Source organism: Mesoplodon bidens, assembly GCF_964165515.1.
Source record: "Mesoplodon bidens genome assembly, chromosome: 8".
Classification (NCBI taxonomy): Eukaryota; Metazoa; Chordata; class Mammalia; order Artiodactyla; family Ziphiidae; genus Mesoplodon; species Mesoplodon bidens.
This window is the reverse complement of record NC_138165.1, coordinates 27703621-27730049: the sequence shown is the minus strand read 5'-3', so window position 1 is coordinate 27730049 and position 26429 is coordinate 27703621. Positions and strand designations below refer to the sequence as shown.

Here is a 26429-nt window from a genome sequence, read left to right as displayed (position 1 = left end):
AATTCACATGCCTGAACCTTGCTGGGCACTTCCTTGAGCTGTGCATGTGTGTTACAGTGGTCTACTAAAGTGCACCATTTTATATGAGAACATGTGTAGATCTGAATTTTTATAAAAGACTAACGCAGACCTAAGCCTTCCTAATTCATGATCATTTAAGACATTCAAATAAAAGTACAGAAGAGGCAGGAGGATTCTTATTTTTAGGCTTGCACAAAAACAAATTTACCTGGCAGCACAAGCTGATGATGACTTGTTTCCAGTGTGGTCACAATTTTGATATGGAACGTGTGTGTGTGTGTGTGTGTGTGCACATGTTGTGTTTTAGCAGTCTTTTAAACAGTTAGGAAATATATATATTTAAAACAAAGAAAGAAATGTCTATGGAACCCCTAATTTCACTCAACTCAGTGTCACAGACAGTTTGAAAAGTACTGCTGCAAAAATATCCCAGGTGGGGGGCTTCCCTGGTGGCGCAGTCGTTGAGAGTCCGCCTGCCAATGCAGGGGACAGGGGTTCGTGCCCGGGTCCGGGAAGATCCCACATGCCGCAGAGCGGCTGGGCCCGTGAGCCATGGCCGCTGAGCCTGCGCATCCGGAGCCTGTGCTCCGCAACGGGAGAGGCCCGCGTACCACACACACACACACAAAAACAAAAAATATCCCAGGTGGGAAAAAATTAATTTATCACTGTCCTCCATTCTCTCCCCATTGGCTACTTTTATTTCATTCATTCATTTAACATATTTATTGAGCTCTGTGCTAGTTATTCTTCAACCTCTGCCCCCTCCTGCTCTAATCTCTTTATCCTCCACTTTTCTCTGCACTGCTTAGGGCCCTGGGAGGCACATCACTCGGGGTCCCTTGCCCTTAGGCTTTTGGTTCCCTACAGCTGGTGGGTGCAGAGCAGAGATCAAAGGTGAGTCCTCTCCCTGCTTGGATCCTGGTTCTGGCAGTGACTCGGTCCCTCTGTAACTAGAACTGCTGCTAGGTGATCCTCTGCGGCACCTCCAGTGCTCATCAACTCTAGTAACATCATTTCCTCCCCTTCTTTTTTAGACTGTTAACTGCTCCCCTCTGTTGCTAGTCTCTTGGTGCTTCGGCCTCCTTTGTGGATTTCTTTAACCGCACTTCTGTGAATTGTCCCTTCATTAACACCTCTTCAAAATCTAAACTGAGTATATCTTCTTTTTCCTGCTAAGACTCTGACTTGAACAAGCCTCTGCTATGTTCTAGACCAGTCCTGTCCAATTGAAATATAATTTTAAGCTTTTTATAGTAAAAAGAAACAGATACAATTAATTTTAATAATACATTTTAACTCATATTCAAAACATTATCATTTTAATGTGTAACCAATATAAAAACTTAGGAGATATTTTACATTCTCTTATTCATATGTCAAAACCTGATGTGTATTTTACATGTCTCAATTTGAACCAGCCACATTTCAAATGCTCAATAGCTACATGTGGCTGGTGGCTACCTTACAGGATAGTGCAGTTCTAGATACTGTGTTGGGGCTGGAGATACAGAGAGGAAAGATCTTATCCCTCCCATCATGGAGTGGATGCTCCAGTAAAAAATATGGACAAGCAGACCATTACAAAATAATGCAGTAAATGCATAATCAGTGCTATGCATAAGATGCTATGGAAGCAGAGCTCTCTCTACCTGTGGGGTTTAGGGAGAGAAGATAATAGGGAACACTTGAGTGGGTCCTGAACACTGATTAGGATTCCGCCAAGGAAAGGAGAGTGGAGAGAGCAATGCAAGCGGATAGAGAGTCCTCACCTTTCCATCTGCCCTAGCTACGTCAGGCCTTTGGGACTACATCTGAAATGGACATCCTGACCACTTACAGTACACTTGAATCTCCCTAATTATTCTGGTACAGATTTGGATAGATCTCTGTAGTCTTAGGCTTTGGGATGAAAAGTTTTCAAAGGAAACTCAACTAGGCAATAATGGGGAGGGTGCTGGTGAGACGTGTGTGAGGAGAATGCCTATAAACAGACACATTGAGAGAACCTGGATTCATTTTCCAAGGTAACGAAAATCTGGCCACTGATTGGCTTAGTTGGTTCAGGTTCCTGGGCACAGAGCCCAGTTTTATTTTCCTTATCTCATCTGTTGCCCTTGCTATTCTATAAGTGTTGTCACTGGACAGATATTAAAACTCACTGTTCCTATCTTTTGGAGATGCTTCTTTGTTGTTGTTGTTGTTGTTGTTTGTTGTTCATTTATTCTCCTTATATGAGCGTCATTTCTTCAGCGGTTCTGAGGACTTAAGGCTCAACATCAACATCCCCGAAGTCTGTATCTCATACGAAAACCCTACTGCCTTTAGCCAAATATATCTGTCTTTTCCCATTTCAAATGCAGACTCCCTTTAGGGCAGCTCACAAAGTTCCTATTTCCTATCTGAGAGGCACTGCTGGTTCTCTGCCCTTTGAAGAGAGGATATAACTTAAGTGACAGTAAGGAATGGTCACATCTTTTCTGCCTCAATTTACCTTCGCAGCATACTTCATCAGATATTTTTGGAAGACTCACCTGACTCTCCTGAATCCCCCAACTTGTTTTCTAGCATAAAAGTACTTCACACATATAACAATAACAAAATAGAGCTGCTCACCTTTCAAGCCTAGAGCCTTGTGCGAGGTTCCTCTGATCCTGTTTAGGAGGTAATAAAGTACACTGCAGATCTCTTTGGGTAATTTCACAGTGCTTAATGGCTGGTGAGGATTTTTAAGGATACCCAAACAGTAATGAGAGAGGAAAGGAGGATAACTATTCTTAGATACTAAAAAAGAAGTATGTGCTTAACTCAGACAAACATTCTGCAGCCTTTCTGTATGAGCAGAGCTCTGATTTCCAAGAGGTTGGAGAGCTATGGCTGTTTACATCCTTTGTCTGCAGCAGTCAGATGGTATATACACTGCAGCCTTATTTTCCTTGTCTCCTTAAGTCAACCATAAATCATTTTCGATGCCGAGCTTTCCACAAAAATTCCCTGTGGTTTCTTTCAGTCTCACACTCCAACTATCACGTTGCGATTTCCACTGGCAATAATGTCAGCATCTGTTCTTCATATCAGCACTATTTGCAAATACTTTGAGACCAAGTCCTGATTACTACTCAAAAGTTCAACTTCTGTTTTCTCAGAGCCAAAACACATACTGTATTATCCAGTTTAAATAGTTTCCAATCCTCAACTGGGCAGCGGGCTTTTTAAGTTCCTCCCACTACTCATATTACTATTTTTAAATTTCTCTTTATCCTTTTCTTTCAATTCATTCACTGTATAGATGATTAACTTGGGTCTTGAACATGGCTAACTTTGCTCTTCTGCGCTCCCTATATCCCTTCTGAATTCCCCCCCACTAAGGATTTCTTCCGTCCATGCTGATGTGGACTCTGAGTTCTCTTACTCCCAAAGGTAATTTACTGATTGACGCCACCTTTTTGTTTTTCCTGAGTGGTCTAAGTCAGATCTCAGTGTGCCAGAAATCAGGCAACGATTGCACACAAAGAGTCAATTACTCTTAAAGAGAAATTTCTATGGCTTACATCTGGCTATCTTTCATCTCTCTGGCTTAAAACCTCCACAGTTTTGTTTATTTGTAATGTGCATGTATTTACATGGTTTGTTTTTGGTTTTGGTTTTATAAGTGAGTGTATGTATGTGGTTTGATTTTGCTTCTGGTTTTGTTTATTTGTTATTTTTCTAAATGACTTGGTTGAACAGTTCTTCAAGGGAGCTGGGCGTGCCATTCTAGGCACTGTCTGCAATAAACATTTTTATGAGCTGCCCCTTTTGCATAGACACTGTGTTTCTGGATTTGTGAGAAAGTATGTACTCATATGCTCGTGTGTGTGTACACATACATATGCAAAATACAGAAATTAAAACAAGAAACGGGAAACTACCTTACCAAACCCAATAGACCGAAGGACTTACATCTATATTATATAAAAAGGTCTTCTATAAGTTAATCAAATATAGGTATGCATTTATACAAGAACTAGAAAAAATCATATAAATTATAAAGAAAATCACTAATATCTTACTAGATAACTAATACCAGTGTTACTAGTAGCTCTAATTCTAACTTTTTTTTGAAGCCCCTCCACGTGTCAGGTACTCTTCTTATGCTTTACATTTAGAAATCCATTTAATCCAACAATAACTCTATAGATAGGCACTATTATTAGTCTGTTTACAAATGAGAAAACAGAGAGTCACAGAGAGGTTGGGTGACTCATCCACGGTTGCACAGCCAGATAAATGGAAAAAGGGACAATGAGAAAATTCACAGAAGATAAAATGCAATCACAAATGGAAAAATGTTCAAGATTGCCAGTAATCAAAGAAATGTACATTGACAGTAAGTATCCTTTCATACTACACCTTTAATGAGGCTGTGGTTAAACCGTCACTCTCAGATATAGTGAAAACAATGTAAATCATTGTAAGTTTTTAGGAAATCCGTTTGTCAGTACTTATAAACAACTGTAAAGAGACTCTCTTGAACTCAGTAATCACATCCCTAGAATTTATTCTTAGAAAGGTATTCAAAAGAAGACTCATATGAATAAAGTTTGCTGCAGCATTTTTATATTATCAAATATTAAAAGCAATCTAAATTTATAAATACAGAAATACTTAAGCTATGGTACATCAATGAAATGGAATATTATGTAGCCATTTAAACTATAATTATGAGTGATAATGATAATATAAAAACATTAGATAATGTTAAGTAAGGTAAGTCAAATATAAAATTTGACCTATTTGTAATTATATAAAATTATGTATACATATGCTCAAGGACCAGAATGGAACATAAAATGAAAACACTTGCAAATGTTAGGATGGCAAAATTTTTTTTTCCTATTTTTAATTGCCTTTATTTCTGTTATTTCCCATAAGATGGCAAAACCAGGAGTTGGGACAGAATAGAAGATGCTGTCTTTGCCTTTTGATAATATATAATTTAGCTGAGAATTTATAGAATCATTGACTTTTAGAGCTGAAAGGGACCTTATTGGACTCTTGGTTCAACTCCCTGATTTTACAAATAAATACTCTGAGGCAGAAAAAGACTGACTTGCTCAATTGCTCGTATTTAATTAGGAGCTAGAAATTACAAACCCAAAATGACTCACAATCATTTAGGGTACATTTGTTGCAGAGAAATTAAGTTAATAGGACCCTATCTTGAAATATATTATATCCATAAAAATGACTATTTTACTAATTCTACCTTCTTATCTGCACTATCAACTGCCTCCTTTCCCCACATGAAATAAGCTTTATGCCAAAGCAAGAGCTCTCATTCTTGACTGTATGGTACACATCATGCATATTTTTGGTATTTCAAAGAATGTCAAAATATTTATCAAGGAGATGAGTATTTCAATAACAATAGGGAAGCTGCTAGTCATTTTCCTCTGATGATAACAGCAGGAATTCAATTAAGATTTGATAAATCAAATTGAATTTCACTTTAAAGCATTTTAAAAAATGTTTTCTAACACTGACTAAAAATCTATTTAAACTTCTTAAAAACCAATTTCTGGGATAGGGGCTTCCCTGGTGGCGCAGTGGTTAAGAATCCACCTGCCAATTCAGGGGACACGGGTTCAAGCCCTGGTCTTGGAAGATCCCACATGCTGCAGAGCAACTAAGCCCGTGCGCCACAACTACCAAGGCTGCGCTCTAGAGCCCGTGAGCCACAACTACTGAGCCCGTGTGCCACAACTACTGAAACCCACGTGCCTAGAGCCCGTGCTCCGCAACGAAGAGAAGCCACTGCAATGAGAAGCCCATGCACTGCAACGAAGAGTAGCCCCCGCTCGCCGCAACTAGAGAAAGCCCACACGCAGCAATGAACACCCAACGTAGCCAGAAAACAAAAACAAAAACAAAACCCCACTAATTTCTGGGATAAAAATGAAGAATATAAATGTTTACACAGGTCTTGTAAAGACGCTCCCATCTACTCACGCATGATCACAAAAGAAAAACATGTCTTCAGGAAAAGTAAGACCCACCTGGCAGGTGAAGTTCTCTACTCATAAACCCATTTAGATTATGATCAATTCTGGCTGGGCTCCTCTGAAAGGACAAATGAAAAACAAAAAACATGGTAAGAGGCTAAAGAAATTTTGGAAGTTGCAGATTGGTGTGGTGATACTACAGTTGTTCTAGTGCATGTGTGTTGGGGCCGTTACATCATGCCCCCATGGATGATTTGCAAGAAGTGTGTATAAGGACAACTTGAGGTCATGAGGTCCTCACTGCTGGGATTCTAGCATGCCTGGGCAGAGTGCACTAGTACAGTGAGTTTCTGGGGGCATCAACCAAATAGCACCAGCAGCCAAAGTGATAGTAACGGCTGCTCCCATCAGTACCCTGTACCTGAGCCCTTGGCAGCAGCAGGAAGCAGCACCAGCTTTGGGCGCTGGGACAGGAGCATGGGCTGGGTGGAAAGCCCTGGATGCAATTTGATAGAAGAGAGCTGTTGAGACACTCTAAGGACTGAGGAAAAAGATAGTAAGACACAGATAAGGAATAAGAGAGGAAGACTTTTAAGTAGAAATTGCTTATACATACAATCGGTAGGTTTTTTTGTTTTCTGATACGTATTTTATTAATCTCTCGTTCTCTCTCTCCCCTCCTCTTCGTCTCTCTCTCCCCTCACTATATTTCTTTTTTTGTCCCAGGAAGTTAAGAGATTTGATATACTAAGAAGACCTTTCCTGAGTATATAATCTGTAGTTTCAAGTTAATATTCATATATGTAGGTTCAAAACCTATTCAGATTTAACAATCTGACTCTACTTTTTTACAACTCAAAATCAGTTCAAAATCCATGGAATTCTATGTGATAGTTTCCTTTAAGTCATACCCTCAATGGTCCTCCACCCTGGCTAAGTATCAAAGTCTCTGAGAGAATCACAAACACCAATTCCCAGGGCCCCCGTGGACGGATAAAATCAGAATCAGGTGGTGGGACTGAAGCATCAAAACGTGTTAAGAGCTTCCCAGGTGCTTCTAATGAACAGCCAAGGTTGTGAGATCCATTGCTCCAACAGGAGAAGTTAGAAGCTTTCTAGAACAATTCTAGTTTCAATATGCATATGAATTACCCGGGGATCTTGTTAAAATGCAGATCCTGATTTAAAACGTCTGGGATGGGGACTGAGCTGAATTTCTAACAACCTCCCTGGTGATGCTGATGCTGCAAACCACCTTTTTTTTTTTTTTTTTTTGTGGTACGCGGGCCTCTCACCGTCGTGGCCTCTCCCGTTGCGGAGCACAGGCTCCGGACGCGCAGGCCCAGCGGCCATGGCTCATGGGCCTAGCCACTCCACGGCATGTGGGATCTTCCCGGACCGGGGCACGAACCCGTGTCCCCTGCATCGGCAGGCGGACTCTCAACCACTGCGCCACCAGGGAAGCCCCTGCAAGCCACTTTTGAGTACAGAAAGGATCTAGGATAATTAGGTCCAGAATAGAGTGGGCAGCGATAAGCAACTAACAAAATAATAAACTTTTTAAATAAAAAAGGGCAAAACAGAAACTGTGTATAGCCTCATTTTATATGACCAAAACTTTTAACTTGGTCACAGATTCTAAAGAATCTAGATATTCTCGAAAGTCAAGGAAATACTGAAATTGGTAGCACAGACCTTTCTATATTGCCTCCTACCTCCCAGGTTTGCCATGTGTGTCATATTTGTGACACCCCTTAAGACCAAGCCTTAAGGACCACATTTGTAAGGGATATTTGGATTGAAATAGCAGGGAAGCCAAGGTAATAGGTAAGAAGATGAGCATGAACTCTGAAGGGAGATGTAAGAATCAGAAAAAGGGAAATGAACTTTTTTGTCCAAAGGCAGGAGGCAGAGAGCTGGAGTAAATGCAGTGCCTAGAATTCCAACTAAGACCCTCAACAAATGCTGGGGTGGTTTTTTTCTGTTGCGCCAGCACACTGTGCGGGGAGAGCCAAATGTAACACATTTGCTTTAGGCCCTCTCCATTTACCCATCGCTCCCAAACACAAGGGTTGGTGGAAGGTCTGAAACTTTTCCAGGTCTGCTTGGTGAAGGGTTTGATGGTACATTCTTAGTGGTGGGTGTTATGAGAAGGTACTGTGGTGGTGGGAGCCCAGGATCTCTTGTACTTAAACCCTCTCTCCTGGGAGTGGGCAACGAGAGTGTATGCAAAATGCCAGGCTGAGGCCAAGTGGGCTGGGCATAGTGAAGACTGGTGGAAGGCAGGGTGGTGTGTATGGAAAGTGGACGGCAAGGGCAGAGAGCTAGAGACAGAAGGCAGCAAGTTCATGATTTGGGAAGGCCAGGCTGAACACCAGGGCTAGTTTTTGTTTTTAACTGTGGTAAAAATACACATAACACAAAACTTACCATCTTAACCATTTTTAGTGTACAGCTCAGTGGCACTAAGTACATTCACACTGTGTTACCATCACCACCATCCATCCACACAACTCTTTTCATCTTGCAAAACTAAAACCCTGGCAACCCCAGTCTACTTTCTGTCTCTATGAATTTGAATACGGTGTCATATTCCAAGAAATCATTGCTAAATTCAATGTCATGAAGCTTTAGTGTCTCTATGAATTACATGTACCTGTAAGTGGAATCATACCTTGTCCTTTTGTGACTGGCTTATTTCAACTACCATAATGTCCTCAAGGTTCATCTATGTTGTTATAGCATGTGTCAGAATTTCCTTCCTTTTAAAGACTGAATAATATCACTTTGTATGTATACACCATGTTTTGCTTACCCATTCATGTGCTGATGAACACTTGGGTTGCTTCCACCTTTTGGTTATTATGAATAATGCTGCTATAAATGTATATGTACAAATACCTCTTCAGGTCCCTGCTTTTTAAATCTTTTGGATATATATATAGAAGTGGGATTGTTGGGTTACATGGTAATTCTACTTTTAATCTTTTGAGGAACCACCATACTGTTTCCCATAGGCGCTGCACCGTTTTACATTCCTACCAACAGGGCACAAGGGTTCCAATTTCTCCACATTCTTGCCAACAGTTATTTTCTGTTTTTTGATAGTGCCATCCTAATAGGTGTGAGGTGCTTTGCAACTGTGGTTTTGATTAGTGATGTTGAACATCTTTTCATGTGCTTACTGGCCATTTGTAATATCTTCTTTAGAGAAACATCCGTTTAAGTCCTTGGCTCATTTTTTTTCTTTTGCGGTACGCGGGCCTCTCACTGTTGTGGCCTCTCCCGTTGCGGAGCACAGGCTCCGGATGCGCAGGCTCAGAGGTCATGGCTCACGGGTCCAGCCGCTCCGCGGCATGTGGGATCTCCCCGGACTGGGGCACGAACCCGTGCGCCACCAGGGAAGCCCCTTGGCTCATTTTTTAATCGATTTTTTTGTTGTTGAGCTGTAGGAGTTCTTCATATATTCTGGCCATTAACCCCTTATCAAATATATGATTTGCATATATTTTCTCCTGTTCTGTGGGTTGTCTTTTCACTCTGCTGATTGTCTTTTGATGTACAAAAGTTTTACATTTTAATGTATTCCAATTTATCTTTTTGTTGTTGCTGCCTGTGCTTTTGGTGTCATATTCCAAGAAATCATTGCTAAATCCAACGTCATGAAGCTTTTCCCTTATGTTTTCCTCTAAGAATTTTAGTTTTAGGTCTTACATTTGGGTTTTTATCCATTTTGAATTAATTTTTCTATGTGGTATAAAGTTAGGGTCCAACCTAATTCTTTTTTTAAATTAATTAATTAATATATATATTTTTGGCTGCGTTGGGTCTTCGCTGCTGCGTGCCGGCTTTCTCTGGTTGTGGTGAGTAGGGGCTACTCTTTGTTGTGCTGTGCCAGCTTCTCATTGTGGTGGCTTCTCTTGCTGCGGAGCACGGGCTCTAGAGCACAGGCTCAGTAGTTGTGGCTCATGGGCCTAGCTGCTCTGCGGCACGTGGGATCTTCCCGGACCAGGGCTTGAACCTGTGTCCCCTGCATTGGCAGGCGGATTTTCAACGGCTGCACCACCAGGGAAGTCCTCAACTTAATTCTTTTGCATGTGGAAATTCAGTTTTCCCAACGTAATTTGTTGGAAAGACTGTCCTTGCCTCATTGAATGGTCTTGGCACCCTTTGCAAAAATCATTTGAGGATGTATGTAGAGGTTTATTTCTGGGCTCCACAGGGGCTAGTTTTTGAATTTATGTGATCAGGTGATGACTGTGGCAAGAGATGAGCCAGATGAGCCAGGTTTCTTGCTTGGATGACCAGCTCAGGTGAACAGTGTGTGGGGTGGGGCTTTGTAGCACTGATAGCGGGAGTTTACAGATCTCCTGAAGGCAGCTCAGACCTCATCTCAATTGTGACAGGTTGGATGGGTTGCGGTAATGCAGAATGGTGCTGAGAGGTATTATAAGTGGAAGTCCTAAATGCTGTGGCAGGAGGTGATCTATGTAGAAGTATGGGCAGAATTATTAAAAGGGAACTTACACACAAGAGGGTCTGTGACACAGGGGCTACACCTTGTTTCACATGATTTGTTTGGCTTTTGCTGGGTAGTACGTGACTAGATTTATTCACGGAGGGCTTTGAAAAGGGTCTCAAAAACTAGGATGCAAATTAATATGCTGGGGTTGGGTAGACTATGGTGGTCGAATGGCAGTGGCCAGCTGAAGACAAGAGATTTAAGTAGGAGATACCACATATCAGACAAATGGTCATCCATCCTAAGTTGTGGGCATCTAAAGAGCAAGGGCCGAGTCTTATTCATTCCAGCATTGTGTCTGGCAATTTCTGGCACACAGTGGATGGATGCTTAATATATGTTTGAACTGAATTGAATGTAAGTCAAGAAAACAGCAATAATTTGAAATAAGAAAACTTAACTCTTCATAGTTAGGAAAATTTCTTATGGCTAATTTAAAATACGTATATTATAGGAAGAGTGCATTTCTCCTCCCTTAAAAAAAGATAGACTTGATCACCATCCTTTGTTTAAAAAAAAACTATTAATTACCACTTATTAAGCACCAATTATCTCCAGGCATCATGTCTTGCACTTGATGTGCATTATATTTAGTCCTTACAACAATCTTCAGGTAAGCAATATCATCTCCAATTACTGAGGCTCAGAGATGTTACGTGTCTTGTTTAAGGTTACACAACCAGTAGGAGCGAAGCTAGGATTTATATCCAAATGGGCCCCATGTTTCTTCTCTGAGAACCCTTTTCACCTGTTTCTACCTGGGAGCTAGCATTCTCATCTTCTAGCATGCTCTTCTTCTAGGGTTAATAAACACATTTTCTTCAGCCTCTAATCATGGCCCTTATAACAAACTATTACTAATCATTTATCTGTCTCTGGCCTTTCCCCAAGTTCTCCACGTTCTTTGAGTTTGGCATCAATCTAGCATTTAAACACTATTGAGCAGGGGAAAAAATTACAAGTTTTGACTTCAACAAAAGAACTGAATCATCTCCCTTTCCATTTTACATTGGCATAGAAACTATTTTGCACTGATTCACATATTCACAAAAAGTCAAAATTTTAAAAAGTGAACAAATAAAAGGAACAATAACCACCAGGAATCCTGGTGACAGCTGGGTGGTGAGCTGTGGTTTTGTGTACTTAACACAGACAATTGTACGAAAAGGATAGCAGCGAAAGGCACTGAGCACCTGGACCAAGCATTTCTAGGTGCAAGAGCCCAGGCCCTGGCATTGTACACTCTGAGGTGAAGAGAGACAACAGGGCTCAGGAGGCAAAGCTGGACAAATACTGTGACATGGATTTTTAGTCTCCCTGTGGTTTAGAGCAGTGCAGCTCAAGGGGTCGGTCGTGACTGGGTGCTGGTCTGGGAACTGTTTCATTCCTGGTCTGTGACAGGGTGAGCAGAGAGACCGAGTAAGTTTATAACTGATGAATCTAGTAAAAATCTTGGGCCTGTCTTTCCTTTTTCCTGTTCAACCCTTCATTCCCAAAACCTAGAGCAATGCCTGACATGTAGCTGGTAAGCACTGGCTGACAGGGCAGTAATATGGAGAGATTGTGGGGAGAGGGCAGAGACCAGGAAACAATGCCAGAAACTGGAGTATATCTTTTTTTTTTCCTACTAATTCATCTTTATTGTGTTTTATAAAAGTACTGGTCTGTGACAGGTTGGAAATGGGCAAAACAAAACAAAAAGCAACTACTGGTCCTTCACCTCAGATAGTTGGAGAAGTGCTGGTGTACAGTGAGTTGATGTAGAGGCGGTGCTTGGCAAAGTTGCTAGACCTCCTGGCCATTTATTTAGCAATCTAGTAAAGGTTTAAGTGTAGTAGGGTTCCTAGAATAAGTCACTGGTTATAACTTTGCAAATTGATTCTGTTTGCAGTCCCCGGTATTCTAACCACATACAAGTGTCAGTGCATACCCTGCGGATTCCACCCATCACTAAGGCAGATGCTTACAGACCAGGTAAGCTGCCACAGGCTTACAGGTAAATGCTGAGCAGATGACTCAGCAAGTGACTAAAAGACAAAATAGAGTCCACTCCACATTGCTCTAGTCTTGGTAGATGTGGGGTATGCTTTACCCAGCACTTACAGAACGTTTAGGTAATTCCCACTCCCGTTGTTTCTCGCCATGTGGACGGACAGCAACTGGTCTCCTCAGTGCTGTCTTCCTCATTCCTGGGAGAGGTGAAGTGACTTAGCTAAAAAGTGAATTTGGGAAATGAATTAGGCATGTTTAACCTAGTCCTTTTTCACTCTCTCTTGGAAGCCAGCTACTCTGTAAAAGGCTCTACAGGGGCAGACACCCCATGGGTAGAGTCTCATGGCTGTCCAGCTGTGGGTCTTGATTCTGGGGTTCAGTACTGGGGGGCAACTGTTTCCCTGCTCCCTGAGCCATTCTCTCCTGTACCAGCTACATCGGCAATTAAGCTCATGTTTTAATCTTCATCTGTTGGCACCTCAGTTTCTCAGTTGGTTTAAAATGTGGGCAGGGAACACAGGAATAGTACTTTGGGGGGCTTCTCAAACCTCACCAGATGGTTGTGACTGCATACCATGGTATTGTCTCATAGGCTATTCTGGCCTGTATTCTTTACTTGCCCTCCATTTATTTCCTTGCAGAGGGTCAGCAGATCTTAATCACTTGGTGACTCTATTATACTGACACCTAATCTGTTCCCCTGTGCAAAGTAGGAGCTAGACCTTCCTCTGTCACACTGGGGAATGAGGGCGATCTTCTGGCTTGGCCAGTGTCCCCTTCTGCCTGTACCTCTCTGGGCGTGTTTATCCTAAAGCTGCACCCCATTTTTCCAGGTTTATGAACATCAATAAACTCATACTTTGTGACATGTCATGATGGCAAACAAGCACAAGGGCTCTGGAATCAAAAGTAAGAATCAGATAAAGGCAAATCTTTGCTCTTCTAAAAAGTATCAAAGGGGCTTCCCTGGTGGCGCAGTGGTTTAGAATCCGCCTGCCAATGCAGGGGGCACGGGTTCGAGCTCTGGTCCAGGAAGATCCCACATGCCACAGAGCAACTAAGCTTGTGCGCCATAACTATTGAGCCTGCACTCTAGAGCCTGCGAGCCACAACTACTGAGCTTGCGTGCCACAACTACTGAAGTCTGCACACCTAGAGCCTGTGCTCCACAACAAGAGAAGCCACCGCAATGAGAAGCCCGTGTCCGCAAAGAAGAGTAGCTCCTGCTCGCCGCAACCAAAGCCCACGCGCAGCAACGAAGACCCAACACAGCCAAAGATAAAAAAATAAAATAAAAATTAAAAGTACCAAAAAAAAGTATCAAGAACAAAATGTCTTAATGGCTATTTCTGTGATATAATTCAGGCAAACAGAAAAAGAGCTCATGGCCTCTGCAGCCTTCCTATTCCCAAGGCTCAGTGAAGTCTCTTTCTTTGGTTCTTCCTGAGCCAGGCTAGGAGGCATTTAAGCTTACAGTCTAGTTCTCTGAGGTTCAGTTTCAAGTCACTCTTGCTACAAACTTCTCTGACCTCGCATTTTTCTTTGGGTCACTGGAACAGTATTTGGCTATTCTGCCTGTGAACACTGCCTACTTTCTCTAGGCCAGTGTGCCAGATGCTTCTGCTGGTAGCCTTTCCTAATGGTGACTGTTTGTATGTGTCTGGCTGAGCTTTAGATTCAGACTGACCCTAGATTCCATTGTCATCATATTGACATGATACGCTTCCTCAAATGGACCTTGTCTATGCCAATAACTTTGTCTGTAACTCCCCCCCATATGGTATTTTATATTATAGATTAAGTCCTTAAAGACAACGCCCACCCCCGATGTAGTTAAGACCTTTGTCAGTCAAGGTTTTCTATTTTTATTATACAACTAACCTCAACTAACATCTTTTAGGGCTTCCCTGGTGGCGCAGTGGTTGAGAGTCCGCCTGCCGATGCAGGGGACACGGGTTCGTGCCCTGGTCCAGGAAGATCCCACGTGCCGCGGAGCGGCTGGTCCCGTGAGCCATGGCCGCTGAGCCTGCACGTCCGGACCCTGTGATCTGCAATGGGAGAGGCCACAACAGTGAGAGGACCACATACCGCAAAAAACCCCCCCAAAAACCCCATCTTTTAATGTAAAGAATGCATTAATATATAAAAATATAGGCTCCAGGTTTAGAAAGCCACTCTCTTTGGAAAGTTACTGACACTTCATAACAAACTATTAATAAATACCCCAAGGCAGGATGAATCAAGAGTAACTTACATTCATATATAAACATAACTATAGTATAGATAAAGTTTCATAACTAGAATAAAATTTAATGTAAACGTGCCAAAGAGAAGAAAGCACGAGATTTATAAAGCTTACATGAAGTCAGAAAATGTTCAACTGAGTAATAACCAAAGCTTCATTAACTTGGCAGTCTTGGGGACTTAGAAAGTGAGGTAGCTCAAGCCAAATTCCTTGGGTGTTACAGTTCCTCCTGTCCCAGGCCAGGCAACTGGCAATGGAACTGCAGTAGGGGTAAGCACTGCATGTGTTGTACATCGTTTTCATTGTAGGTAAAAACCAGCAAACAGGGAATTCTTTATTCTTAAGAGTTTCCCTGTGCCCATGATCAGCTTCTGCATGCACTTGGAGGAGAGACAACCCTATTAAAATGTCTTTTAAAAAGCTAAAGCTAAATGACTAAACATTAAAGCTTTGAGGAATGGGGGGAAAAACCTACAAGGAAAGCGTCAGCTTGCTTATCCAGGGAATGAGCAGAATTTAATTCTCATTCCAGCATGGGGCTGCTAGGCACCCAGCTCCTTTCACTCTGGGTAGAAAACAAATCCCCAAGTTGCTACCCAGCCAAACTTTAAAGGCCAGTCAGGAAATGAGCAGCACTCCCGAATGGGAAACGCTGGATCAGTGTTTTTTCTAAAGTAAACAAAAGATCTGCAAAGTATTTCCTTGCACTATTTGGCAAGAGAAAGAAGCACCTGGAGAGTGAGTTAGGAAGAGAAAGCCTATAAAACAAGGGAGTAAAACAAGGATGGTTATAATGAAGCTTTGTCTTTGTCTCACTAATCTCCAGAGCCCAAGTATTCTATTACGAAACAAAGCAGCAAATGAAGAGATGCTCAGAAAGACTGGTTGATTAAGAATACATTCATGGAGAGGATAAACAGAGTAAATGCTTTTCTGGATCCTGAATTTCATCTTTCATTTGGATTTTTTAAAAAACCTTTAAAAATATCTTCCAAAGAGTCAAAGTGGAATATATACATTAAAATAAATGAGGGCTGTGAAGGAAGATGTATGAGCAAGGAGAAAAGCTATTATCCTTAGAGGCAGAAATTTCCTTGCTTCAATGCGGCATGTGACACTGGCAATTTCAGCCATTCTCTTTCAGTGCAAGTTCCAAATACTGCTTAAGGGGACGCTGTTCCAGCTCACCTGAGGGAGTGCGGCATAACTAAAAATGTATGGAGAATTATCACGTCTGTTCAGCAGGACAGCCTCAGGAGAAAGACGTTACTCTCAAAAGGCAGGAGGTGAGAGAAATGAGGCAGCAATTGCATAGTGTTCCTTGTGTTAAGTACACAGCATTAAAAAAAAAAAACACCCATCAACAAACAAATGCAAGAGACTCAACAGCATCTCATCATTAATTTTTTAGGAAGTTACACAGTTTTAGAGCTTTTTCTCAATGAGAAAGGCTTAAAGACTTGAAGGGTGACTGACCTTCCCCAAAGTTTTTTTTTTTTTTTTTTTTTGCGGTACGTGGGCCTCTCACTGCTGTGGCCTCTCCTGTTGCGGAGCACAGGCTCCGGACACGCAGGCTCAGCGGCCATGGCTCACGGGCCCAGCCGCTCCGCAGCATGTGGGATCCTCCCAGACCGGGGCACAAGCCCGTGTCCCCTGCATCGGCAGGCGGACTCTCAACCACTGCGCCACCAGGGAAGCCCCCCAAAGTTTTTTGAAACAACCAACAACTGATATATAAAGATTAAGTAAGAAAAAACTAATTTCTTTTTCTGCAATGAACTAGGAAGTGTCACATAAAGGAGCAATGGGTTGAAAACACTGCCAAAGAATTTGTGTAAGGATAACAAAACTCATAGTTTTCCTGGACTAAACCCCACCAGCCCAAGTAGGAGAGATGTTCGGGGCTTTTTAGGAGGCAATGAACAGCTCACCTAATTTAGTAGTTAACACCTGATAGAAAAGCATATATTTTCTGGAGTCCAGACTCTACTTAGTGCCTATCTGCTGGAGAAAATCAAAGATGAAGACATAAATCACTGGGATGCCAAGGACACAGCTAACTAAATGCTATTTGTGACTACTTGAAGTCCATGTGCTCCTAAATATTATTTTTTTCTCCTTATGTAATGTTAACATGTATTTATCCATTCACCTGCCTCTAGCTGTTCCTGACTAAAGGTTAAGTGGTTGTGAAACCACATGCACCGTAGAATCCAAAGCAGCTGTTTTAAACTCTTGGACAGTGGTGGTGCCTCGTAGCTTGCTTTTGATGAGCTCCGGGAGCAGCTGAGGGTGAGCTGTCTTTGACCATCCGGAGGTTTTAATGTGCTCCATGCAGATCATGCCAACCTGGTTTGCCAGAGTTGGGGTCATTGTGCACTGAGACACTTCAGGATGGTGCTCAAGGCAGCTGTGCTCTACCGCCACCTGGGCCCCTCCGGCAGGTGAACTTGCATTTTCAATTTGATGCTGTTTTTCTTACCCTCTGTAGGGACTCACACGCAGAACTATTATTACTTGCATGTTGCTGACTCATATGCAGAGGAAAAAGTAATTTTGTCTTAACACCTCTTCCCTGTCATTTAAGGCATATGTTAATGAAAGATAGATTTTGGCATCCACTCTCCTCTGCAGCTTTGAGGCCACAGTATATATTCATTATAAATGAAGATGCAACTGTTATTTTACTTCTATTTATATTTATAACTACACCAAAGCCAACCTGCAGGTAACTGTGCCTCTCAAATCCCAAGCCATATTCCAAGAAATGCTCAACATGTCATGCTTGAATTGGCATTATTGTACATACAATGTTTTAAACAAAGATGTTTTCACTCATTTTATTATTGACACTCCCTGATCACATATTTTAGATTATGCTGGAGCTGATCCCTTTGAGGGTTCCCCCTACCCCCTTGCAGTACAGACTGATTTATTTTCTTTAAGTGAGGAGTGTGCAAGTGATGGGTGCTCTGTGTGCTCGCAGGGGAGCCAAGCGGAAGGCTGAAGCCCGAAGGGGGTGGGGCGAGAGCAGAAGTAAATATATGCAGAATGCTGAAAAGAGCTGACTGCAAGCTTTTGCTTTGTCATTCCTCTCTGTTCCTTTCCATCTCTTCCTTCCCAGTTTGTAACTGTGGATAAGTACTACCTACTTATTTCATACAATCACTGGATCTAGAATGAGCTGTCTCCTTGAAGATCGTCTGATCCAAACTCCCACCCATTGCTATAATTCTCCGCTTGATTCAGGAGCTCTTTTTCTTCTCCAGCAGCTTTCCCGAACAGCATTTGAGTCTATCAATTAAAAGTGTACTGATGAGACCAGAGGTTTTGGAATCAGACACTTCTGGGCCCAAATTGTGTTTCTGCCACTGACTCGCGGTGATATCCTAGGCAAATTACCCAATACCTCAGAGCTCCAGTCTTGTCTGTTAAATGGTTACAATAAAAACTAATTCATAGGAGTCTGAGGATTAAATGAAGGAATAATGTGGTATATAAAAGTGTAGTGTATAAAAGACTTAGCACTCAGAGGTAAATTAAGAGCAGCTAAGCGGTTCAACAGGAACTAGGACCCATGCTTCCTGTCTGACTTGCAGGCAATATTTTTCCATGCATTTTACTGTCTTTCTCACAAGGTCTCATAAAACCACTGAGAAAGTTTCTGTTGCTGGAGTACTCTGTATGCTGCCTTGTAGACTGTAAATACTGTTATTAATAACAATACCTCACATATATTCAGTGCTTTAGATTTTACAGTGCACTTTTCACAAGGAGGGCAGGTGAATACCCACACCAACACGTCCACTGATGACTCACTGAGGCAGAAAGCAGGAGCAGAGGCTCAGAAAAAGGCCTATTAATGATGCAAATGTGAAGTTATCTGCACTTGTGAGGAGCATAACAAACATTAAAACCAATTAGAAGTAATAATGCGTGATATATTCTGGCTTCAGAAATTGGCTTTGATGAGTTGGAAAACCAGAGGAATACAGCATAGGAGTCTGGGGGCAAGAATTTAAGTCACCTGATGTTGAACGGTTTACATGGTCCTGATGCCCCGGAGAGCAGCTCTTTGCATACAGGTGAATAATTTTCACGTACAAATGAGTATAGCAACGATTTAGACTGCATGATGGTAGAAACCTCGATGTGTTCATAATTTAGATAGACGACGTATACGGAACTGAGACAAGCAAAGCAAGTAAGTTCTCAGAAGTCAACATTAACTGGGTGTTTCAATACGACAAATGTGTCATACCGAAATGCAAAACTTTTAATAATAGAAACCGTTACCTTGGCTTTCTCACAACCTTATGAAACAGTACTTCATGTGTGTGAGAATTTTTACATTTGGAAAATGCTCAAAAGTGAATCTTTATAAATGGAGGAAAACAGAGGGTGCATTTTTAATATAGCATATTTCATTGTTTCTGTATTATAAAATGAAGGAACACATCTTTTTCTGTTAGAAAGAAAATAATCCTTTTGAAATTCAGCTCCCTCAGCAGATGAATTTTTAAGTATCAAACTCTGCCTAACTAACTAGTTCTAGCTCCATGGATGTGAGGGAAAAAATGAGAATTTCATGCAGTTATCAAATATTTTAAACTAATACCCAAGCAGATACATTTGCAACATTTCATGATTTCTTAATATCTATAGGCAATATTCCAAATCAGGTCTTTCTCTTTTTTTTCCTCTGCCAAAAAAATCTACATTTTGGCTGGCACCAAACTCTAAGTAGGGGGTTGATTCAGGTAGGCTAAGGGAGAGAAAGACTGACCAGACAAGCAGAAGACACTGATAGAAATGGCCCATTGAGCAGCCATGTGGAATAGGAGGTCTATGCTAGACAGAGCCCAAAAGAGCCCAGTTTGTGTCTCACAGTCCAAATTTGGTTGATGTATTTTTGAAGTTTCTAAAGGTTAACTACATGCTGTAATACATTATAGAAAGACACGGAGCAGAATTTTACTGTGCCAGTCAAGAAGCTGGCTTGAATCTGCTATTTAGGACAGAGAGAGACAGTACAATTTACATGTATGAGAATGTGGGAATAATTTTACCTTCTGTTGTTTTTAAAACCACCTTGGGCCATGATTTTTAAACTGAGACACAAGAAGATCTGCTGGGGTTCCCATAGCAACATTAACTTATCTAACTGCCCTTGCTGTACGTAATACCTTCGTTACTGGTTTGGCTTTTAAATACATACTTTAATTAGGAAAACAACTGAGTTAAGAGTCTCAGGCAAATTTTGACTTTTATATTTACTGCATATTTAAACAGAAACCTTGATATTGTACTTCTGAGGACTTGTTATCAAGGCAAATGTATGCAAATACCTTCTGTGGTTTTCCTTGCCCCGATCTCTGACCTCACTGCGTTCCATTCTGTTGACAACTCCTCAATCAATCTCTAAATATATTTATAACACACCATGGCTAGGATAAAACAGAAATAAACCAACCTCGGATGGCTCTAGTCCAGAGACTAGAACCCAATGCACCCTCTATTCAAGGCTGTCTATAAGCTGACGCCCTCCCCATCTTTTCTCCACTATTCTGAATCATGAATATCCCCACCAAACATACCTGTCTTCTCACCATCTTCTGAGAGCATATGTTCTAGGACTAGCCTGAGACCTACCTCCTCCCCAGAACCCTGATTCTTTCCCTTGCATCCCACAGCTGATCTCTCTCTTCAGAACCATTATTACTCCTGCTACCACCACACGATGTCTGTGACTGGGCAGCAACCCTCCTCTCTTTTTTGATAAGAGTGTCTTGATTTTCCTTTGAGGAACTTGCCTCCATTCCATACAGTCTGGTGGTGCCATCAGATAACCTGTCCTGCCCCAGTCTGTCAAAAGATGAATCCATGATCCAAATCGGACCAATCATATTCTTCCAGGAAGTTGAATTTTAAGTGAGTTCAAAAAGGAAAAATAGTTGGAACTGATCATTCTGATGGTGGTCCTTTCAAGAGATTGTCCATGTCTCCCAGATTTCTGTGGCTCATAATCAATCAAGCATATCAGCTAGCTGATAAGCTCCCTATTTGAGTACTTGCTCACATATTATCTTAGATCATGATTTAGAGGCTTGGGATGCACAGTTTGCTTTGCCAGCTAGAGCCTATTTATGCTCTCAGAAGACAGAGCTGGGTCTTTATTTATTGTATTATTCCATATAATTCAGCACAACGTAAGTACTCAGTATATGCTGTATAATGAATGACAGACCAGTTTTAGAAACTCCATTTTTACCAAGTGCAATTTGCAAGCCAATTTATGTCTTTTTTGAGGCAAGGTGGTAAATAAATTTTTTTTTTTTTTTGTACGTGGGCCTCTCACTGTTGTGGCCTCTCCCGTTGCAGAGCACAGGCTCCGGACGCGCAGGCTCAGCAGCCATGGCTCACGGGCCCAGCCGCTCTGCGGCATGTGGGATCCTCCCAGACCGGGGCACGAACCCACGTCCCCTGCATCGGCAGGCGGACTCTCAACCACTGCGCCACCAGGGAAGCCCGTAAATAAATTTTTAATTGCTACGATTTAAGAATTTTCTTGGGTATGACAGTTGTCTTAAAGAAGGCTTCCAACTTGTACACCTAAGAATAGCCTGAAAATAATATTAGCATTGGTCATACTTCCCCAATTTTAGGAAAGGAAAGAGAAACTAAAATTCTGTTTCAGACATTAGTCTGTGAATTAAAAAAAAAAAAAGTTTTTTTGTTTTTTTATTTTATATATATATTTTTTATATATATTTTATAAAAATATATATACTTTTGTCTTGGTCTTGTGACTTTCCTTGGAAACAAGGTGAGCTGCTTCTCTGCTATCAGTTAACAGTGGAGGAGAGTTCAACTGTGTTCAACTAATGTATAAATAAAGTAGATGGGTTTTTCTCACTTCTAAAAAATGGGAGGTTTCTGCTTCTCAGAATCATCTGACTTATATCGGTAATTTAACTAAATGCTTATAAAACTCAAAGAACAAACAAAATGGTTAAGATGTAATAAATCCAAACAAGCTTTAGCATATTAAGTTTTGAAAACACAGAATATTGTGCTCTCTTCCAAATCACTTACATGTGCTTAAAATGCACAAAAGAGCCCACCCATGGTAAACAGCAGGATATACAAATTCTCTTCTTCTGTCTTTTCAAAAATGAAAGATTTACAGAAAACTTTGAATAGTGTAATCCTCTGGTTTGTACCTTAACATGATACATAGTTCAGCCATGAGAAAAGAGTGAAAATACCAATTTGGAGCTTCTCTGAGTGAAGGGTAATGGTTTCTGGAATTTTCCTTGAACCCACACTCGGTGCATTTTCACTTTTTTTTTCCTATTAACTTGTAAGCGACGATCGACCAGATTTTGCTTCTCATTTAACCCAGCCTTGCAGAACATATCGTGGACTTCCCCTGTGAGACAAGAATGGCAGTCAAATGTATGATATGTGACTTGGGGGGAGGGGCAGTCAGGAACAATGGAACATTAATGGAATTAATGACCATCTGAATTTTCATTTATACCAAGAAACATTCTCTAGTACAAATTGGTGAAGGAAACCCATGACACCAAGTGGGTTTCTTCTATTTCACACAAACACACCAAGTATAAACAGTTGAACACAGCAGGTGTTAACAGATATACAACACTATCGGTTGCAGCTTTCAATATTTTGAAAGGTGCCCAGATCTGAGTTTTTGTTGGTTTGCAGAGACCCCAAATGGCACATTGTAAAAGTACTCACATAAGTTTGGGGAAAGTCCTTGAATGCAGGATTTATTTTAAATGCTTTTTTTAAAATGAGAAATTGACAAGAGATAAGTAATTTTCTAAGGACTCTTAAAATCACATTCCCTCTTTTGGCTGTGGCACGTCATCAATTTTTTCATATCTGGGTTAACAGTACCTCCGAAATGGAAGCTTCGTTAGGGTATGAGGATGAAACAAGTGATTCTTTAAATTGGAAAAATATTAAAAGGCAAAAAGGCCATTTTCAAGCTTTTACATAGAACAGTTATAATCACTAAGGTGTAAAGACATCTAATGTTTATTCAACTCTTGAAGCCACATTTTTAGAGCTTTTAAGTTTCTCCCTGCAAATAATACCCAAGGAAAGTTTTTACAGCTAATTATTTCCTCTTATAGATAAGCATACCTTTTGTAAAGAAATATGCTCTGGTGCCATCTCCTCGAACATAAAAGTTTTCAGATAAACAATGCCCTAAAAAAAAAAAAAAGTGTGATAAGAGAAACTTAGTATTCCTTAAGAAAACCACCACCACCACCAACAACAAAATTGACATGAAATGTAAACACAGCATTCTTTAAAACACAAGAAAATAACTCCAAACTGAATATACCATTACCCCTTTTAAAACGAAGCTGAGTCTTATCATATCTTCCATAGTCCCGAAATAACAGCATGCCCCCAGGTTTCAATAACTTGGACAGTCGTTTTACAACACCTTGCATCCTTTGAAAACAAAGCAAGAGACTCTGTGGAAGTCTTGTTTTATACGTCACGTGTAACCTCCTTAATGATAAAATAAGCACAGCTCAATGAGGCCAAAGAAATGTAAGCCACAAATATAAGGGGAACAAAACCAAAAATATTTTGTATAGAAAGAAAAAAGGACACCAACCTGCTAAATAATCAGATTCAAAAAGCCTAGAATATCAAGAAATCACCCAAATGACCAGAGTGGTAACTTCACAGAGCTTGATGTATAATGTCAATGCTGAACTGCAAAACCACATAGACATTCCTGATATTAACAGCAAATTAAGGTAGTTCCAAGGCAGAAAAAAATGAAGTCGTTTCATTTTCCTTGCAAGATAAAAAATATGCCAGAACTGTCCCAATCAGACATACCTAAACGGGGATCACCTTTCCTCCAAAACTAGCTGCTTTTCCTCCTGACTTCTTTATTTAGTTCAAAGGTACTAAATTCACCGAAGTGTAACACCTCAGATAAACCTTTGAGTTCTTTTATTTTTCTCTTCTTCCACTATCCTCAGCACAACCATTTGCTCATCAAATTGTATGTCTTTTTAAAAAAACTACATATTTGATAGTTTCTCTCTCTCATTTCCCATTGGTACTCCCTTAGTATACAAACTCCAACATCCTCAGGCTGGAAACAGAATTGCTTCTTAACAGGTGTTATTATTCTCCCTGCCAATCCTTCCTGCATATTATTGATGAATTAGTATGCTTAAAATGATGGTTTTGTCAAGTCATCCCTTTGCTCAAATTTTCATGATTTTAATCCATAGGATAAAATCTTAGTTTCTTATTTGAGCCCTTAAGATCACCTACAACTGACCTCAATCTTTCCAACATCTTTCCCACTACTTCCTAATCTGAAGCATCTTTAGCCAAACTGTTAACATGCTTGGCTCTGAGCAGTCCATGCCTTTGCTCACGTGGTTTCCCCTCAAAGAATTCTCTCCTCCTTACTCTTTGCCTATTTAAATTCTATTCACACTCTAAGCCCCAGCTCAATACTGGGAAGCTTTTATTACTTTCTTTTACTGCTTATTCTACCCATCTGGTTCCCAAACATGACCCCTTGTGACTGTTTTTTTTTTGTTTTTGTTTTTGTTTTTTAATTTATTTTTGGCTGTGTTGGGTCTTCGCTGCTGCATGCGGGCTTTCTCTACTAGTGGCGAGCAGGGGCCACTCTTTGTTGCAGTGTGCGGGCTTCTCACTGTGGTGGCTTCTCATTGCAGAGCACAGGCTCTAGGCGCGCGGGCTTCAGCAGTTGTGGCATGCAGGCTCAGTAGTTGTGGCTCACGGGCTTAGTTGCTGTGAGGCATGTGGGATCTTCCTAGACTAGGGATCGAACCCGTGTCCCCAGCATTGGCAGGCGGATTCTCAACCAATGTGCTACCAGGGAAGCCTGTGACTGCTTTTGATTTAATGTTTTTGGTTAAGTGTTCAAGGCCTTATATATGATTATGGTACAGAGATGACAAAGATTTCAGATCTCGTATCAAGCCAAGCGACTGACATTGGCTGCCAACGGAGCTCTACTGAAAAGGACTCTTAAGACTCACAGGGAATGACAATCTACAAAATCAATTATCAATGTCTGCCCTGGGCAGAGAATGGTAAATGGCAGCCTGTGTACTAAGTCCTTGCTGTCTCTGCTTTATCCAAGCTTCTTAAAGCTTCTGAGCATTCCTTATTTTAAAAATGAGGGGTTTTGATCAGATAATCTGTAAATTCCTTCCAATTAAAACACTGTTCAGGGACTTCCCTGGCGGCGCAGTGGTTAAGAATCCACCTGCCAATGCAGGGGACACAGGTTCAAGCCCTGGTCCGGGAAGATCCCACATGCTGTGGAGCAACTAAGCCCATGCGCCACAACTACTGAGCCTGTGTGCCACAACTACTGAAGCCCGCGTGCCTAGAGCCTGTGCTCCAAAACAAGAGAAGCCACCGCAATGAGAAGCCCACGCACCACAAAGAAGAGTAGCCCCCGCTCTCCGCAACTAGAGAAAGCCGGGACGCAGCAATGAAGACCCAATGCAGCCAAAAATTTTTTTTAATTAAAAAAAAAAAAATTAAAACACTGTTAAGTGGAATAACGGGGTGAAACAGTATGTCAGGTTATGAAAGAAGTAGGTAATGAGAAAATGAAAGTAACTATGAAAACAAGACAGAAATGACAGAAAAAGGTGCCATGATTAGAAAAAAAGCTCTTTAAAAAAAACTGGAACATAAGTACATGAAAGAGAAAAAGAAAAGTATTTTTCCTTGTTTATTTTATTACAGGTTATTTTCACACTGTGCTCATATCCTTTTTTTTTTTTTTTTTTGCGGTAGGCGGGCCTCTCACTGTTGTGGCCTCTCCCCCTGCAGAGCACAGGCTCCGGACGCGCAGGCTCAGCAGCCATGGCTCACGGGCCCAGCCGCTCTGCGGCATGTGGGATCTTCCCAGACCGGGGCACGAACCCGTGTCCCCTGCATCGGCAGGCGGACTCTCAACCACTGCGCCACCAGGGAAGCCCTGTGCTCATATCCTTATAATTTGGCAATTAAAGAAAACCATATCTAAACCTTAAAATATTCACTTTCCGGATAAATGTTTTATGTACAGAGAAAAAAAAATCTCTTTCTGCAATTATTAGCAAAACAAGCATGAAACAAAAACACAAAAAAACAAACAGCCAAATACTTCAAAATGTAGCCTCCTTCTGCAAATCCTCCCCTCCCAACTATCCTTTAAAGTCTGCGTTGCAGGTGAAGGCAAGAGGTGGGGAGCTGCTTCTCTTATCAGCCCATCTTGGCTCATAATGCAATTCCAGAGCCAGTTCCTGAGAAATGCAGGTGGGAGTGGCCTGCAGGTGAGATGGACAAGAATGGGGGAAAGCCCCTTTTCTTTTTTTTTATCTGACTTGGGCCAACTCTGCTATCCTCACCTATCGCTAGATGGAGGGAGAGGAGAAGGAAAAAAAGAGATTAATTTAAAAAAAGAGTGTTTATTGACTATTCTATGCTTAGATCTTTAGAAAACATATTATACTTTTATTTCAATAACAAGAAGGACAGCTACCTATTTTTTTGTAGCCTTCTATGGTTTACTCCCATTTAAGCTGGGACCCCAAGACTCAAGATCTAGCTGAATTGCTTTTCCAAG

The 26429-nt window shown here is 41.2% G+C and overlaps 1 protein-coding gene across 1 annotated transcript in view; it reads right to left on the bottom strand.

Annotated features, from left to right (window-relative positions):
* Positions 1 to 11817: 11817 nt before the first annotated feature.
* METTL8 (methyltransferase 8, tRNA N3-cytidine) overlaps positions 11818 to 26429 on the bottom strand; it is an 89822-nt gene continuing 75210 nt past the window's right edge. Inside the window, exons 8-11 of the mRNA XM_081242045.1 lie at positions 23151 to 23257; positions 22940 to 23005; positions 22033 to 22196; positions 11818 to 12739 (exon numbers count right to left, since the gene is read on the bottom strand). Coding sequence (XP_081098171.1) covers positions 12638 to 12739; positions 22033 to 22196; positions 22940 to 23005; positions 23151 to 23257 — 439 coding nt within the window. The 3' untranslated portion in view covers positions 11818 to 12637. The remainder of the gene's footprint in view (positions 12740 to 22032; positions 22197 to 22939; positions 23006 to 23150; positions 23258 to 26429) is intronic.